The sequence below is a fragment of the Megalobrama amblycephala genome, linkage group LG14 (assembly GCF_018812025.1).
Source record: "Megalobrama amblycephala isolate DHTTF-2021 linkage group LG14, ASM1881202v1, whole genome shotgun sequence".
Classification (NCBI taxonomy): domain Eukaryota; kingdom Metazoa; phylum Chordata; class Actinopteri; order Cypriniformes; family Xenocyprididae; genus Megalobrama; species Megalobrama amblycephala.
The window spans coordinates 13,208,892-13,226,206 of NC_063057.1; the positions used below are offsets into that span (position 1 = coordinate 13,208,892).

A 17,315-nucleotide genomic window follows, 5' to 3' on the forward strand; every position below is an offset into this window, starting at 1 on the left:
CAAGCTTTGAGCTCTTTTATCATGATTTGTGTTTCACGGGGGGATACCGAGCAAGTTTACTTTGAAAATCCATAAAGAAAAGCCATACATATGGATCTGGTCATGTGATGTTTACAGTGTTTTAAGGTCATAATGTAGTATTGTTCAAGGAACTGCATGGAAATAAGTCTTTATTAATCAATAATCTGCCCTGTAATAATAATTTGTGTCTAAAGGAATAAAAGTTTTTAATGTTTTACTGCCTCTAGTGTTCAATTCAGCTGGAAAATGCAGTGAATTGTATGCATTGTTATATTATTGCAGTTTTTCGAATGAGCCAATAGGTTGAAAAAAACAGTATCACCATATTAATTTTAATAAAAAAAAAAAAAAAATCAATGGTAACTGGCAGTATCTGCCTTACTTTCTTGTTTTTGGCCACTAATAGATGGAAAATTATAAACAGGAACAGTTTCAGAAGAGGTTGTGAAAAGTTGCAGCTTGTTCCTTGTTTTTTGTCAGTCTGACCTCACAAATACATCTGGAATCTACAAACCTAGACTGAGCCGTTGTTGTTCCATAAAGTTTGAATGAAATTTAATATCTATGTTATTAAAGATTTATGCATGATGTTCTTTTAGTTTATTGGTTTGAAGAGAAACACACGTCTTGTTTTACCGCAGTTCTGCATATGGGCCTTTATTACCGAGACAAGTCTTCATAATGGCAGCTAATAAGAGAATTCAGGATTTGGTAGTGTGGACAGAGATGTGCACACATTTTCACGTCTTTAATAAATATCAGATAACATATGTTACCTAAATGTATACATTCATGTACACACAACATGTACCGAGACTTTCCTTTATCCTGCAATGGTCCATGTTCACACTGCATCTTTTTCATTGAGTATCCAGTCACTTATATGACCTTCTATCTCTCAAGCTTCTGTTTTGTATTCCAGCTTCACACAGAGATCAAGAAGAATAAATGTAATACTGATGCTTTACAACTGAGAGAACTGAACTGTTTTACTATTGGGTTTTGAATGTTCTCATTTGGGTCAGATGAGGACAGAAAGATCTTGACCTCATGCACACATATGCTATTTATCTCCCTCTCTCGCTTTCTCATTTTTCTATCAGGAAGGGGAGATCTTCGTCCATTGAATGGGTGATTTTGAGCTGCACCAAGGAGGATGAATGTGTGTGTATGTGTGTGTTAGAGAAAGACTGGTTGATTGAGCTCTAGCGAGCTGTCAGAATCACACCCAGACCATCCCTCATTAGTGAGCCAATACTGACCTTCTGCCTTCAACTGTTGGACTATATCCAGATCCTGCTACACATGTTGAAGAACTCACCCACACACACACATACACACACAGATTCAGAAGCATTCACCCACTCACAAATACATACCACACACAGATAGATGTGTTGTGTATTGTGTTTTCTATTGATTTCAATACCTTTTATTGAAACTCAATTATATTTTTCTGACTTAATATTTTCTATCCCCTAACCCAGGGTTTTCTAACTTGTGAATGTAATTTTAATATTTATATTTATAATTCTAGCCAGTACCAATAAACTGAAAATTATTTTCATATTATGGCTGATAACTGAATATTAAAATTGTATACTACATAAATAAATTGAAAAGAAAATGTTATAAATATATTAATAATAACCATTTAAACAATCATTTCAAATGCTACAAGTGAATTCACATTGAGTGATAATAAATGAGTTATTAAATTAAGAGAGTATTAGGTAAAAACAGACAGACATGAGCATGCATAATCAAATATCCAGTTACGGCATTATCTCCAAAATGGGCCAGTAAATAAAAATCAGTAATATAATATCACCAACAACAACCCATATGGTACCAATATGTTGTGTATCCCAATAAAAATAAAGCAATCAAAACAGAACACAAAATGTGTCTTTTAAAATGAATGAATGAATTCTGATCACTTGCTGCATAAAGTTAAAATGTAAAGGTTTTATAAAAAGTATAAAATGCTCAAGGGGTCCTTCAAGTAAATAATTTAAGTTGCAAACCTCTGCCCCTTCCAAAATATTTCTGCATTTTTAAATTTTATTTAGAATGTTATTCAACGTGATTTAAGCCATTTTCCTAATTGGGACCATTAACTGCTCCACGCGATTTCAGGTTTTACTATTCCCTCAATATAGGCAAAACTTAACCCACACATACACACACACACACACGCAAACACACCGCTCCCTCTCATCCTCTCTGCCTCTCACTCTCTCACTCGCTCTGTCTGCGCTCAGTTTAAGTGCAGGGATCCAGCGCATGGAAGGTAGAGGGCAGAAGTGCGCGTTTCCTCTCCTCCCCTTTACCTCCGTTCATTTTCTCATTCAGATGACAGCCTAAACGATCACTGGAAACATCAGGATGAGTGTGTACCTGTGCATGTGTGGCGTACTTCATCGGAGAGTCTCATTCAACATGCTGTAAAATCAGGCAAACTGGCTCTACAAGAGAAAAAGAGACACAGAAAGAGGTAAGACTGACTCTCAGCTTCTTATTAACATGAAACAAGCTCTTTTCTTTCTGTTTTCAAAAGCACAGCCAAATTCTGTGCTGAACATACATGTGCTGAACTTGGAACAAACCTCTTGTTTTTTTCACTTACAAGGCAAGTTACAGTGCATTATTGATATTTCTGAGCTGACTGGGCACATTGATTGGAAGGGGTGGAATTGACTGTTTTCAGTTCACATTGGCAGCTAATGTGGAACGGCGGATGTTCACATGATATCAATACATCAGCTCTTCACGCTTTAGATAATGAGACAGGTTAAAGAGGAACTGCTGATGTGTTTGTGTTTCCTGAGTGTCTGAATTTTCCTGTTTTCTTGGCAGTGGAAAGGGAATGTAGGGAGAGTTGGTAACTTGGAAACAAGAGTGTGGAAGGATCAGGGGGAAATGTAATGAACTTGTCTAAGTCAACAGCAGATGGACATCTATTCAGTCTCAGTGTGCATTTGTGGATGACAGAAGCATCCCAGCAGCACTTCACAACTACTAATTGGGTTCCCCACCTCTGTTATTTCTCAGACTGTATGAGTGAGTCTATGTATTTGACAGCTCTCTTATCTCTTTGAGTAGTTGTGATGTCAGTTGGTATACTCAAGCATACTTTAGTTTATCACAATGTGTCCTCAGCTGAGCAGTGATGAGTGATTTTGGATGAAGCCCTCAAGCTGGTTTTTATAGAGTGCCTGTTAGCATGTCAGAAACCCTCACAGCTTGATAAACACATCTAGTGACTGACATGACCAGAATAATACAACCCTAAGCTTTTGGATTTGGGTTTAAACTTATTATGTATTGGTTAAGGGCATAATTTAATAATTAAAAAAATAAATAAGTAAATATTTTTAATATATTTTTATGTTTTTAAAAAAGAATAATTTTGCTTTTAATAATTGTTTAAATATTTTTTTCAAATGTATTAAATCTAAAAGTTAAATCTAAATCAATGAAGGGACAATAAACAGTTGGTGAAATATAAATTGTATATATATATATATATATATATATATATATATATATATATTTCTTTTAGTTTTAGTACTTTTTGTACTAAATTATACAATTCAGTTAGTTGCCGGGGCAACATTTCTAGTTCTATCTAATATTTATATTGTATTTTAATGAAGCTTTATTTACTACTTAATTACTGAATTAAGTAATGTTTAATAGTTTTAGTTAACAATGACAAAACTGCACTACAGTCGATAACTGAGACACAAGATGGCGGGTTGCATTTGTATGAAACAAGAGTCGGAGAGTCTGTGGTGTGATTCGAAAGACGATTTCAGTTACCTGGATGTGTGGTGTGATATCTAGTGTTGCCATGGATGACAGCAAATACTAAGAAATATCTGCTGAATGCTGCGATTGACCAATCAGAACCAAGTATTCCAGAAAGCTGTGTAATAATATTAAATATCAATGGTTGATCTTTAGTAGCTGAGAAACTCATCCCCAAAAGGAAACACCTCAACCCAGGTGTGAGCTGATGCACCTCCTCACGGCATTGATGTTTTTGTGAATTTCCAGCATAAAGACTTAAATTCAGCAATGTGGCATTATTATTTAGTCTCTGACCTTATGGAAACAGTGTTCAAAAATGTTCTCTCTGAATCAGAAGCCAAATTTAGGCTCCTAATTTTAGTCTTGACATGTCATCTTTCTTAGGTGAGAAATACATTTAGGAGGAGAATAAAAGGGGCTAGTATTAATGAGAGCCATATTTCAGCCCCCTTTTGCCCTAGCAGCATTGGTTATCTGCCTTTCACAGAGGCTGAGAGAAATTCTTCTCAATTACAAACAACCCGCTCTGGATGTCTCTGACCAGTTTGCTTTGAATATATGACTTGAAAGGCAAAAATCCTCTGATTTCTAAAATCCACCTAGAGTCTGTCTCATATTACACCTGATGCTCTGCTTTAAACACCAACACGCCTGAGGCACAGTTACAGCTAATAGCTTACAGCTAAAAGCAGTTGATCATACAGCAGGTAAGTCTTCCCTCGGGCTCACGGTATACACACAGGGGCATCCGAGTCGCTTAAAGACAACGTGCATTAATGTGTGTAATGAATAAGCCTGTCTCTATCGTTTTCACATAACAGCAGAAAACTGACACAGAGGAGTAATAAAAGAGCGAGAGAGTGAGTGAATTAGGCATAAATGAACAGAGAAAGAGGGGATATAAAAGCTATTTGCAGCTGTTGATCTCCCATTCAAATGGACAATCAGTGGTGTTACCCTCTATGACTGGAAAATAGAGGATGAAACCCAGGCTAGTTGCATAAACATAAGCTATGTTAATATTCTCTCTTAAGAACTAGTCTGACCAACTAGCAATTAACCAAGGGGTAATCAGTCTTACTTTTCAGATTCAGGATTGGGTTTTGGTTAAGGGGTAGTACCATGTAATTATGTATAATTTACTGTAATTTTTTTAGTAAGTACATGTAACCTGTTACACTAAAATAAAGTGTTATAAAAAACTAAAACAATAAACAAAAAATATATATATTTACAACAACAACAATAATAATAGTACATTTTGGATCGCAAAGGGTAAATTCTAAGCAGAACACAACAATGCCTGTAATCTGATGTTTGAGGTGTTTGAAGGTGTTTGTGTCCCTGTGCCATTCTTTCTGAATTTAGGTAAGGGGTGTATTGATGGTAACTATGGGGATGAGCAGGGAACAGACTGTACCATCTGCAGTGCTAATGATGTTAGTTCATGTTATCTAAATGTAACCTTCCCTCTCTCCTCAGTGTTCAACACACATTTCAATTCAACCCAACACATTCTCAAAATTAAACCCTGGATTCTGCAGTCTAGATGTTTTTTTTTCTTAAAAAAAAACATTAAATTAAAAATCATTTGGTGCAATATATGACATTTTGGATAAACAATTTAGATTTGAATTTACCAGAACTGACCGCTTTTTGAGAGCTGACAACTGACTTTATGTTTTCACGGTAGAGTTAGTGCAAGTGGAAGTTTTTTTTCGCAGTTTCAAATTGTCAAGCCAGGCAGAATGCAAAAGACCAATAACTAAGGGACATTTTTGAAATTCAGGATCACTTTGCATTTGGTCCTGCGGTGCTTTTGAATATGAATAGTGCGGTCGGGCATAGTGAGCGTTGAGCTCTGTAAGGGCTCGTTTTTCCACACCAGCTCCATCTCATGTACATGTTTCAGAGAATATGAGTCAGATTTAATGAGCCAAACAAAAATTCAATATCATGATATAGTGACTGACTTAGTCGTAATATCACATTCATTTTCCTTTAAAAGGGACATCTAATACAGTCAGTCCAGTCAGATCAGCTGCTTTACCCAAAAGGTTTGGTATAAGTAAAAGTATATTTCTCCAAAAGTAGATGTATTCTTTGCAAGCAACACTTTACATATTTTCCCCTGCGCCAGAAAGTGCCAATGAGATGAATGGGAATGCTAACGGATACCTCTCTCCAGGTATTATAGGCCTCCTCTACCCAATTCTGTCAAAACGTTCCCCATGAAACCAGAAAGGAACTTGTTCACACAACAGTCACAAGTCTCAGAGGATGATGTTGCATCTTCTCACAATCTGGCATTGTTTCCCTCTAAACTCGCATTAGCTTATAAAGCTTTCTGTAATAAAAAATTAACAAGCAACAGAACACATTCACAAACAATTAGTAAGTAGCTACTCTATTATTCAAAATTCAGTGGGAAGGGGTATGTGAATGAACATATGAATATAAATATTAATTGAGCTTCAGAGAGGAACAATGACTTCAGTGAAGCTTAAGCAGAATTTTGTGATTCTCGTTTGCTCAAAGGCAATAGGAGCATCTCTCCTACATTCTCACACATGCAGAACGGTCCGGAGGGGATAGATAAACACACTGTAGTAAAGCCCTGGGAAAAGAAAGTCCTTCACACTCTTCCCTGCTTCTGTGAAGCACTATGTGATGTACTGCCAGGAAAGACACTGCTAGTGGACTTGGACACAAATGTCAGAGAATTCAGAACCATATGTACTTCTGTTTCAGAGAGATTGATCCATCTGAGGAGCACACTGTATCTGGCTTTGTTTTCATTTTTGATGAAAATACTAAAACTTTTCAGGTTTAAATGTTGGGGAATACAGATTTTCATCTGTAGAGATGTAAGAGATGTTCAACAAGAGATGTTCGAAATACTGCATCTGTCATTCCCAGTGTTCTGTTTTTTGTTTATTTTTGATTTTTGTCTATATAAAATGTCCATGCGCTGTTATTTTAGACCCCACTGACTTTCATGGTGGACAAAAATCAAAATCAAAAAGATCAAAATATCATTTTCATGTTCCACAGAAGAATGAAAGTCATACAGGTTTGGAACAAGATGAGGCTGCATAATTTTTATTTTTGGGTGAACTGGTCCTTTAATGTTCACATACTTTCTGAATGTCCCTGAGTTTCCACGGTAACACTAAAGCTTTTTGCATGTGCGTAGGACAGTGGGTTTTTTTTACTGTATGTTCTTTGTTTTCTAGTTTTAGCATATAAAAGTACAATGTTGGTTTCATCTGAGCCGCACAGCAGATGTTTGGTATCTCCTCAGAATTCGATGGAGTATTAAAGGAACAATAAACATAAATAGAGCTGTTTTCTTTATACGATTAAGATATGAAGATATAATTTCTGACTTACGGCATAATGACTGAGTAAACAGTCATCACCTCATTTGGAATTCAGAAAAAGCGGTATTTGATTTTCTGATTGTTGATACTCAAGGGTGTTTTTTGGCACAATATCATTCAGTAACTGCACAGTATGATTTCTGTAAAAACATGAGTCAGTATATAATAATACGCAGTGTTGATTATTGATCATTTCTGATCTGGATACAAACGTACCTTATGCTGGAGGGAACCCTAATCTGTTGAAATCAAATATTATGTAAAATACTATAGATTAAACTATAGATACAGTATGTCTGGAAGGGAATATTATAGGAGGATTTATCTGTGCCATAGGCTTGTGCAATATGATGAACAGTATTGGCTTTTGGTGTGTTTTGTGTGTGTGTGTGTAACTACGTGCGGTTTGTTTCCTCCATGTTGGCAAAGGGGAGTGTTTGCGACTGCCAACAAGCCATTCAGAGGCCTGTACGGGTGACAGAGGCGGATTGGCATGGTGACGTGTTATGACAGACGGCCAGCTCGGTGCGACCAGGCTGTTAGTGTAGCTGTAAACCAAACACAGACATGCTGACTGCTGTTTAAACACAGAGAGAAAGATAAGAAAGATGGATGATATAAATATATATGTAGAGAGAGAGGCACACACATTCATACACCAAGCACATATTCCCATAAAGCCCTATTAGTTCAACACATGTATTATGCAATGCAGTTCCATTTAACCAATAGCTGGTTATCCTTAAGGGCCACATTTCCCCTCATCCTGCCTGAAGATATCTGTCTTAGGTAGGTCACATCTATTCCATGTGGTCCTCCTGCCAGCCCCTTTCACCATCCTGTACTTAGAGTCTCAAAGTATGTTCAGAATAGCATAGTGCTTTCACTATTTTTGCATCATGCAGTACACACACTGTGCAGAGTATGAGAACTTTCTGTATGCATGGGAAATCCCGGATGACCTACAACATTTGACAACATGTGCCATTTGCATCCTGACCACATTGTGTATAGGATATAGCTTTCCAGAATACAATGTGCTCGAATTTGACATTCCATTTAACTACAATACAGACAGGCAAAACATATTAACCATAAATGATAACTACAATGATTGATTTATTTGCATTTTTGTGACTGGACTCCCAAACATTAAAACATTTTTACATTTTACTAAATCAACTGGGGGGAGAAATATTTTAATTAGTGCTGTCAATCGATTAAAAACATTTTTTCTGTAATTGACCCCCCTTTAGTTACTGTTGCTATGTCTGACAAGACATGCTGATCTCACCCCACACATCATGATCTCACAATGAAAAATACATCGCGGAGCTAAGAGGACACTGACAACGCGTCAACAGACAAGACAGAGCAGGTTACTTTTGATATGAAACAAAGTCTCAAATTTTGTCATTTTTAAAGAAATTTAAACAATAAATACCATTTTGTGGCTCTTTAATGTGTCGTGACAGATCGCTGTAGCACCTCAGTTCAAGCGGCTCGTGAACAGATCATCTCTTCCTACTAGTTCATTTATAGCATCAAATAAAAATGAATGAACATCATAAGGAATGTTGTTTCAATCGCGGCAAGACGTCAGTACAAACTATTTTTCAAGTTCAAGTCCACCTACGTTAATCTGCTAACTCCTCTGACTGCTTTGTCGGACAAAATGGCGGATTTGGCGTTGTGATTGGTGAGATCGCCTGTCAAACAAACTCCTGGCGAAAAGTTTTTAATATTTTTTTTTATTGTAATAATTTCACAGTTACTCTCCCAATTAATGTAGAAACAACTTAAAGGGTGTAGATTTTAAATATTTGTTTAATGGCATCTTTTTATGAATGAAGGCAAGTATCACTGATACTAATACTGGTACTGATGTCTCTATGAAATTTTTTATTTATTTATTATTATTTTTTTAAATTATAGACATTCAATCCAAAATCCCTTTAAGACAAGTCATTTCACTCGGCGGCCATCTTTGAAACGCCTCCCAGACATTCAAGTGCAGCTCCTATCACTTTGAATGGGGAAACATCAAATTTCACCATAGCTGTTTGCCAAGCTTTCAATTAAATTTCATATTTGAAATCACCAATGAAATCTAACAACAATTGTCTCCTAAATTTTGTTTCTAAATGCTCGAATCATGACAAAAAAAACTTATTTTTCAGGATGGATCAAGCTAATGTGTATGCGCAATCCTATATGTGTCTCAATTCAGAGGCACACGTCTGACTGTATGACAGTTTCTATAGGAACCGGAGCTTCTAATGGCCGCTGCAGTGATGCGATGACATTACCAATCGGTGATTGGCTCTTATTTAGAAGGCGGGACATATTCCATCATATTGTGCGTTGCACTTCTCACATTCAAAACAATACGAGTGACGCATCTTGTGTTATTCTATAGTCTTTGATTCAACATTTCAGTATAACTGAAAGCAACCAATTTCAACATTTACTAGCCTTTAAAAAATAACAACTTTTAATTTAAAGCTACAGCCTGTAACTTTCCAAAATCAATTTCTGAGCAAGTACATAATCAACCAGTGTTCAAAACTAACTCCTTACCTTAGCCCGATTTATAACAGTAATAATGATTCGAGCATGTAGCCATTAGTCTTTGCGTCATTATGTCACGTCTGTTTACATGAAGGAGTACTAGCTAGTAGTAGGCTATATATGGCATGTGAGGATGCATGTTATAGGGTTTTCTCACAGCAGCTGCAATAATTAAACTTATCATTTTGATGGCGGATTGTAATCAAGAAAGGTCCAAATGACACTGCGATTTATTGTAAGGTTTTTTTTCTCAGTTGGTCAGAACTAAAGTAGCAGGCATGTACTTGTTCAGATGACATTTTCTGGTGAAATTTCTTATTTTGGTCATACTTACAATATGTAGGATCTGTGATTCTGAAGTACAGTATCCACACCGATGTGGTGACTGACAGCAAACATTAGATTCATCCGCTCTGAGGAGCCGTGCCGATGCACAACAAATAGGTTTCAAACAGAGATGGCGACAGAGGCAAAACTTACAGACTGCAGCTTTAAGTGAACTTAAAACAATGTTCACATAAACCCATTGTTCTGGATCATTTATTTAATGTTTGATGTTTGCTATTGATTCCAGTAGACCCTTTTCACAGACTGGGATGATGCATCAATATCGTAATTCCTGCAAAGTTTTTTATATTTTCATTTTTTTTAAAAACGTATGAACATTTATAACACTATACTTAGTATTATAAATTACAAAAAACTAGTTAATGCTGCTGTGAGGGTGTTTGTAATACAGCAGCTATGGGAGTGACTGTAAAAATGACATATTTCTCTCTTCTGACTGCTGGTTTCAATCGTTCTCTATTTTTTTCCTCTTTTTGAAAGTTGTGAAAACACTACTGTGGAGTTTTTCTTTTGCTATTTGAGCAAATGGAAACACAAAAAATATATTTAACGTATTCTCTCATTCACCGCTATAGAATTTTACCCAACTATGACAACTTCTGCTTCTGAGAAACCCGGAAAAGGGTCTATACCTATTCATGCAGCTTTCTTTTAAAAAAAAATAATAAAGTAACATTCTAAGACAGTTAAATTCAGTTAATTGCATCAATTAAAGTTAGCACAACACAGAAGTAACATGAAGCCGGCATTCTTCTTGTGATCCTCTGTAAGTAGTATTGTCTGTAAGTTTTATGATTAACTTATAGAAACTGATCAATTTATCAAATTTACTGTTTATAAAGCTGTGTAATGTAGAATTTCAGACATTTTAAGAACTATATAGCCTACAATGAATTCATATTAGTGTTATATTGTTGGAGATAACTAAGTAGTTCCATTATATTTACATCTCCTTTCTGTAGTTTCACTCTGTTTCAACAGTTCATTGCGCTGTGGAATAAAGTAGCATTCACTCACAAGCCTATGTGTTGGAAAGAGTTTATCTAACGTTATCTGTCTAACTTTGGGAAGAGGGCGGAATACCCATTATATTAAATGTCATATTTACCTGTGGCTTTCCTACCCATCACGATATGTCAGTCGTGTTTGTTAGTTCCGTTTTCATTGACTTTTAGTTTGCTTTCATTCATCACGTTCCTTTTTTTGAGTTTTCCCACCAATCATCAGTTCCCATGGACACTAATCACCACAGCTGTTCGTCATTTAGGTTATTACCATGTATATATTAGTTCCTCACCATAACTCATGGTCTCGTTTACATTAGTGTGCCATAGCTTTGACCACATACAATAAATTATTATTATATTATGCAATTATACTGTGTAGCATGCAATAGTATATCAGTATTCCACTCCAAACATGGTGTATATTATTTTTTTTCTTATGTGTCTTATGACAGTTGCACCATGATCTGTAAGGATATGGAGGCTTTGAAAAGGCTTTAGACATTGAGAGATTTGATTTGATATGTTGTGTGGGGACTTGAAGGCTTTATTCATATTACTCTGTTATAAAATATGCTTTTCATCAGAGAAATCACATGCTGAGATGGATGGAATCATCAATAAAGAATTATCACATTTAAATCCTTTGCAACATGTATCTATTTGTCATGAGTGCATATTATGTGGTATTTTTCATGCCAAGATTCCCCTCATCAATATTCTCATATCTCATGTCTTTATCATCAGTCTCTCTCATTTCCTTTTTGACAGCAATAATGAAAGGATAGTTGTAACACCAGCTGTAGCTTGTCCTTCACTTCATTACATTTTATGTTGGAACAACATGAGGGTGTATAAATGATGACTGAAATTTTACTGTCTTGTTCCGAGAATGTAAAGTTTACCTGTAGCCTATATTTGTGTGTGTTTCAGAGCTTGCAGAATAAAATGACCACCAGGCGGTGAGCATTGAGTGTGTGTTGACTTGCTATCTCTCCTCCCACTGTTTCTTCATGAGGGCTGAGAGATGACCATGAACGGCCGCTGGTCCTTCAACACCCTGGCCGTCATCTTAATCCTGCTGTCCACTGCAGGTAAGACCAGATCATATAGATGCCTTTAAAGGTGCAGTAAGCGATTTCTGAGAAACGCTATTGATGTTTGAAATCAACCCAAATGAACACACCCGTCCCTTCATTGCTCTGCCAACAAAATACACAAACACGCAATGCAAGATCGAATGTCTCTTTAGCTGAAGCGAAACAAAATAATGCTTCGTGAAAAATAAAGCAAAGATGACGAATGAACAACAAGGAAGAACAAAAAATGAGCAAACAGTATACAAGAGTATATACAAGCATGAATTTGATGTTAGTCACCAGCAGCACACCAGCTCCAGACAATGACACTCAAAACTGTCCTGATTGAAAAGCCAGGAACTGATGGCATCTTAAAAATTGTCCAAATGAGGTGCATAGACGAAAAACTTCAACCTGGGAAACACTTAAAAAAACTAGGCAAAGGTCACGTGACTGAAATGTTTGCCACTTTTTCATTAAAGCAGTGGTTTTATCTTGCAATTGGTGGTTCCCCTTCATTCAGTATGTTTACATAGACAACAATATTCCGATATTAACCCGATTAAGACAATACTGTGATCAAGAAACTACCATGTAAACACGATTTCTGATTACCTTAATCTGGCTAAAGTCATACTCGAAGTAAACATAAATCAAATTAAGACGTGGAGTATTCCTATTTTAGTCGCATTATCGAAGTGCATTATATACATGTACACACCTTAATCACACTATTAACGTTGTGTGGGAGTTTTCGCCGCATTTTGCGACAGGACACTTTCTCACACGGCAGTGGTCAACCATTTGACGGTAAACAAGAAAGCATGGCTTCAAGCAAAGAGGCACATTTTGTTCTAAGTGGGAAATGATGGTAATGTTAAGAATTCTGAAAGAAATGGATATTATGAAGTGCCTTGTTGGCCGTGAGAACAGGAATGGAGAAAACTTTAAAAGAGTCGCAGAAGGAATGGTGGACGAAGTATGCACGTATAGCATGACAAATAATTAACTGCACTTGAAGCTTTCGTAAAATTAAAAATGTAAAACGGGAACAAAAGAAATATTCTAAAAGAAACTCATGTAAACAATTTAATCAGAATATTGTTTTATTCAGAATAAGGTTAATAATTAGTTTACTGTAAATGTAGTCACTGTTAGAGTGTGCCGGCTTTTTTGAAGTGTCACTATAGCAAACATTACAACAACAGGTTCTTTGAAACTTAACAAAACCAATGTTAAAAATATTCAAATATTAACGCAGGTCCTAAAGCTCTTGCCTGATCATCTTTGTTTTTCCAGTGATATTCCTCTGACCTTTTCTCTTTTGTAATGTCTCTCAGGCATCTCTCTTTCTACAGTCTTTCTTCAAATCCCACTCTTGTTCACTCTCACTCCTCCCCCATCATGAATGTATATGCCCCCTACTGCTGATAGGCTACAAGTCTCCTCCCCTATCATGAGTGTATACACCCCCTACTGCTGATTGGCTACAAGTCTCCTCCCCCATCATGAGTGTATACGCCCCTACTGCTGATTGGCTACAAGTCTCCTCCCCCATCATGAATGTATACGCCCCCTACTGCTGATTGGCTACAAGTCTCCTCCCCTATCATGAGTGTATACGCCCCCTACCGCTGACTGGCTACAAGTCTCCTCCCCTATCATGAGTCTATACGTCCCCTACTACTGATTGGCTACAAGTCTCCTCCCTATCATGAGTGTATACGCCCCCCTACTGCTTATTGGCTACAAGTCTCCTCCCCCATCATGAGTGTTTACGCCCCCTACTGCTGATTGGCTACAAGTCTCCTCCCCCATCATGAATGTATACGCCCCCTTCTGCTGATTGGCTACAAGTCTCCTCCCCCATCATGAATGTATATGCCCCCTACTGCTGATTGGCTACAAGTCTCCTCCCCCATCATGAATGTATACGCCCCCTACTGCTGATTGGCTACAAGTCTACTCCCCTATCATGAGTGTATACGCCCCCTACTGCTTATTGGCTACAAGTCTCCTCCCCCATCATGAATGTATACGCCTCCTACTGCTGATTGGCTACAAGTCTCCTCCCCTATCATGAGTGTATATGCCCCCTACTGCTTATTGGCTACAAGTCTCCTCCCCTATCATGAGTGTATATGCCCCCTACTGCTTATTGGCTACAAGTCTCCTCCCCTATCATGAGTGTATACGCCCCCTACTGCTGATTGGCTACAAGTGTATTGCGGTGCTCGGTCCGATTCACTTTCAACAGCATTTCTCAGAAATCACTTACTGCACCTTTAAGTACTGAATATAAGTACGATTCCCATGCAGCTTTGAGTTTTACATTACAGTGAACAAACACTCATAAGCACCCACACAATCTCAGTCAGACACGTGCCCTCAGAAGTCATGACTTAAACTTGACTGAGTCACAATTTTAAGGATCTGACTTGGCAAAAACTGATTCAACTTTGACTTCCTCACAGTTACTAATGGCTGCATTTGGACTGATTACTCAACATGAGTCATTCAAGATTAAACATTGGCCTAGTTGCTCTTTCTGCCAGGCAAAGTGTGCAGTCAATTGATCAACAATCATCAAACACGTGTGGAGGGAAAAATAATGTCTATGATGTCAATTCATGGGCCATCTACCATGCGCAAAATACTAACAAGCAAGTTTACCATTTTTGTAACAGTTCCAATAAGCATTTGCCAAAAATATGATATATATATTTCATCAATTCATTCCACAAAAGCAATTGCCATTTGTGGTCTGCAATTATCATGGAACAAAAATCTGGAAAAAATCTATTTACTTAGAACTTAATAAACATAAAATGATGCATTGCCAACCCTGAAACAAATATATTACAGCACACTATATTTGAGATTGTATTTTTTTTATATAGTAATGTAGAAAATATGTATTGTTGATTAAAAATTGTTTCTACATGGAACTCTTTATGCAAAGGAGCTGCTCCTGCTGTTCATCTGCTCAATGGGGACCCGCCGAATATTTCATCAAATGGTCCTCACATGAATTCAATACCTACAACCACATTTCCCATAAGACAAACAGCCAGTACAAATGCCTCAAGCCTGATTCGGCCATTATATTAAAGGCCAGGGCGATGACAGATATGTGTTTGGATTGTTTGGGGAATATTTATATAAATACCTTTTCATTTTTTGGTCCTGTTCACTCACTCTGTAATATTTCAAGACAAGAGAAGCCACAAGTATCTCCCTCAGGGGGATTCATGAAGAATGAATTGTGCCTGCTGATGGTCTTTTATTTGCAAATGCTGTTTGTGTTGTTTTAGCACTTAAATTCACTAAAGGAATTATGCAAATCAGATTACGGCCCAAACATGGCCACAAAAAAAAAAACTGCTGAATGCAATTTGTACAGAGCAATTCCCAATCTTGTATTGCTCCACAATGATATATACACTCCTATTCAAAAGTTTGGGGTCAGAAAGATTTTTTTCTTTTAAAGATTCAGCAAGGATGCATTATACTGATCAAAAGTTACAGTAAAGACATTGAAGATTTCCATTTCAAATAAATGCTGTTCTTTTGACATTTTTAGAATCCTGAAAATAAATGTATTATGGTTTCCACAAAAATATTAAGCAGCACAACTGTTTTTTTAAATTTGATAATAATAAGAAATGTTTCTTGAGCAGCAAATCAGCACATTAGAATGATTTCTGAAGGATCATGTGACACTGAAGACTGGAGTAATGATGCTGAAAATTCAGCTTTGCCATCACAGGAATAAATTACATTTTAAAATATATTCAAATAGAAAACAGTTATTTAAAATTGTAATAATATTTCACAATATTACTATTTTTACAGCCTTTTTGTAAAATAAAGTAAAATAAATGCAGCCTTAATGAGCATCAAAGATATTTAAAAATCTTATCGACCTCAATTCGATAAAAGTGAATTCACCCCAGCATATTTCAACAGACAAGCAGAGCCAGAGGTATCATACTCAGACTTTTGAGATTGTTTATGTAACTCCTGAGCCATATCTCAACCGACAAGAAGAGATAAATATCTCAAATGAACCAAAACCTGTCCTCAAAGTGAGCATGGAAAGAAGCAGAGAAATAGAGTTTTTTTCCACAGACCTAATGGCTGAACGTCATGGAGAAATGGTTCGGTGTCATTCATAAAACATTTTGCTGCAATTCTCCAGTGAATGCAGACATGTTAATTCTAACATCAACAGACACAATTACCCAGAAGTAACTTGAGGACAAGGCTCTTTTTCAAACATCTGTGAATATTTAATATTTCTTTCATGGAATGCGTTTCGCAGTCATGTAACTAGTTATAATGAGCAAGAGCTACAGTCCACCATCATTATAAAACACAACCAGGTAGATCTGCTCTCTCTGCCAGAAAACACATGCTGACTTCCTTCATCTGCCAAAACTCCCACAAAAGGGTGAACTTTCACCTTTATGAGTCCACACAGCTCGTGTTTGGCTGATGAGGCATTATACCCCATCCAAAATCTGCCTTTCCCTGAGGTTAATAGTCATAAACCTATCCATTTATGGTAACGTCAGTATCTTTAAAACATTTAGCGGACTCTTTTGACTGAGCTCGCTTTGATAAGCATGAATGATTTCGCTATTCATCTTTGGTTTTCTCTGAGCAAATGTCTTTTGGCCTTTTGTACAAGGCATTATGGTGTAGTTTTTAGCATTCAGACCCGTCTCTCTCATTTGAACTATCTGAAAAAGCAAAAGTCTGAGAAAGAGCCCTTGTGAACCCAAATGACAGCGGTTCCATGGTTTGAAAAATACCGGAACCGTAACTCTGAGCCACATTCTGAGATATAAAGTCACAATTACCTTCAAAAATACAGTAAAAACAGTTGCAATTTATAAAAAATAACTGTTTATTAATAGATTTTGAAATGTAATTTATTCCTCTGATGGCAAAACTGAATTACTCCAGTCTTCCGTGTCACATGATTCTTCTGAAATCATTCTAATATGCTGATTTGCTGCTTAAGAAACATTTCTTAATATTACCAATGTTGAAAACAGTTTTGCTGCTTAATATTTTTGTGAAAACTG

General features: G+C 36.7%; 1 protein-coding gene and 1 long non-coding RNA gene across 5 annotated transcripts in view; one reads left to right on the forward strand and one right to left on the reverse strand.

Moving 5' to 3' along the window:
- The first annotated feature begins 2,376 nt into the window (after positions 1–2,376).
- shisal1a (shisa like 1a) overlaps positions 2,377–17,315 on the forward strand; it is a 32,834-nt gene continuing 17,895 nt past the window's right edge. For 2 of the 4 annotated variants that reach the window (XM_048154889.1, XM_048154888.1), the window contains exons 1-2: positions 10,831–10,905; positions 12,077–12,237. In XM_048154889.1, coding sequence (XP_048010846.1) covers positions 12,171–12,237 — 67 coding nt within the window. In that variant the 5' untranslated portion in view covers positions 10,831–10,905; positions 12,077–12,170. Of the gene's footprint in view, positions 2,519–10,829; positions 10,906–12,076; positions 12,238–17,315 lie in introns of those variants that run through there. The other 2 variants (XM_048154887.1, XM_048154886.1) reach the window with 2 other exon arrangements.
- The window catches only part of LOC125244719, a 42,800-nt gene continuing 27,881 nt past the window's right edge, over positions 2,397–17,315 (reverse strand). Inside the window, exon 7 of the long non-coding RNA XR_007179365.1 lies at positions 2,397–2,489. This is a non-coding gene — a long non-coding RNA (uncharacterized LOC125244719). The remainder of the gene's footprint in view (positions 2,490–17,315) is intronic.